Raw genomic sequence first — 1,192 nt, 5'->3', positions numbered from 1 at the left:
CAAATTGAAGGGTAGCCTGGTCTACATAACAAGTTTCAGGACAGGCANGGCTACATGGTCAGATCCTGTCTCAGACAAAGTGTGGTAAAATGGCTAAGGAGGTAAAGATGTCTGCCAAAAAGCCTGATGACCTGAGTTGGGTTTCCAGGACTGCTAGGGTGGATAAAAAGGGTTAACTCACCAATGCTGTCTTCTGACTACCACACACACATCGTGAAGTGAACACACCCACACAGATACACACTTATAAACATTTTGAAATAAAACAGAATGAAAAAAACAAACCAAACATCAAAACAAAAACCATCAAAAGCAGTGGCAACTAGGAATGGAGCAGGAGAGGGTAGGTGACTGCTCTCTATAACTTGGTAACACTGCTGGACCTCACACATGCACATTACTCAGACGCTACTACTACAGATCAAGTCCTTATAATGAGCATCATAACCACAAACCAAAGACAGTACCTGGGGGTGAGGGACCTTGTTGTTTCTCCTGAGAAAGAAGTCCCAAGTAGCTGAGAACAACGTACTTTGTTTCATAGTGAAATCCTAGAGGCACAGTCGTAGAGGACGCCATTGAATTGGCTGAAGGAGCTCCAAGGAGGTCTATTCGGGATGCTGNAAATCTAAAAACAAAAGGATTCAGTTTAAAGTTGGTTACAAACCAATCAACTTCTCACTGATGCCAATTACTCTTCTAACTCCCAAAGTAAAAGTCTCAACAGTTTCTTCCCAGTAGTCTTAATAACTGTTTAATCTCCATACAAACAGTAACTTAATTATTCAAATTATTCAAGAGTAGATTTCCTTTTTTGGTTTTTTACTCTTTCCTATTTACTTTTGTACTGTCTGGTGGGGGACAGCATGTGCCATGGTGTGCATATGGAATCAGTTCTCTACTTCCATCCGCCCTGCCATGGTTCTGGGAATCAAACTCAGTGGGCAGGCCTGCAGGGCAAGCACCTCTCCNCACTAAGCCACCTCCCTGGAACTTCCTGACTTTTCTATTTCCACATCCTGAACCCCATCCCCACTTATGTTTTTCATTTCTTTTAATAATAATCTCCTCAATATATCCATAACAATGTGGATATGTTGAACAAAGATATAATTCACTTTCCTAGCAGGACACAGCAACCTGTGGGACTTCACAGAGCTATACAGAATGCCAAGCAATTTAAAACTTATGG

At 41.6% G+C, this 1,192-nt stretch overlaps 1 protein-coding gene across 3 annotated transcripts in view; it reads right to left on the bottom strand.

Moving 5' to 3' along the window:
* The window catches only part of Bcl2l13 (BCL2 like 13), a 58,552-nt gene that overhangs the window by 44,523 nt on the left and 12,837 nt on the right, over positions 1-1,192 (bottom strand). For 2 of the 3 annotated variants that reach the window (XR_003836923.1, XM_021164684.2), the window contains exon 2: positions 468-628. Coding sequence is in view for 2 of the 3 variants with exons in the window: in XM_021164684.2 (XP_021020343.1) it covers positions 468-579 (112 nt within the window). In the remaining variant the exon portion in view is untranslated. The remainder of the gene's footprint in view (positions 1-467; positions 629-1,192) is intronic. The other variant, XM_021164685.2, reaches the window with a different exon arrangement.

This window comes from Mus caroli, chromosome 6 (genome assembly GCF_900094665.2).
Source record: "Mus caroli chromosome 6, CAROLI_EIJ_v1.1, whole genome shotgun sequence".
In the NCBI taxonomy this organism is placed as follows: Eukaryota; Metazoa; Chordata; class Mammalia; order Rodentia; family Muridae; genus Mus; species Mus caroli.
Note: the sequence above shows the minus strand (reverse complement) of the source record. Positions and strands in the feature narration are given on the sequence as shown.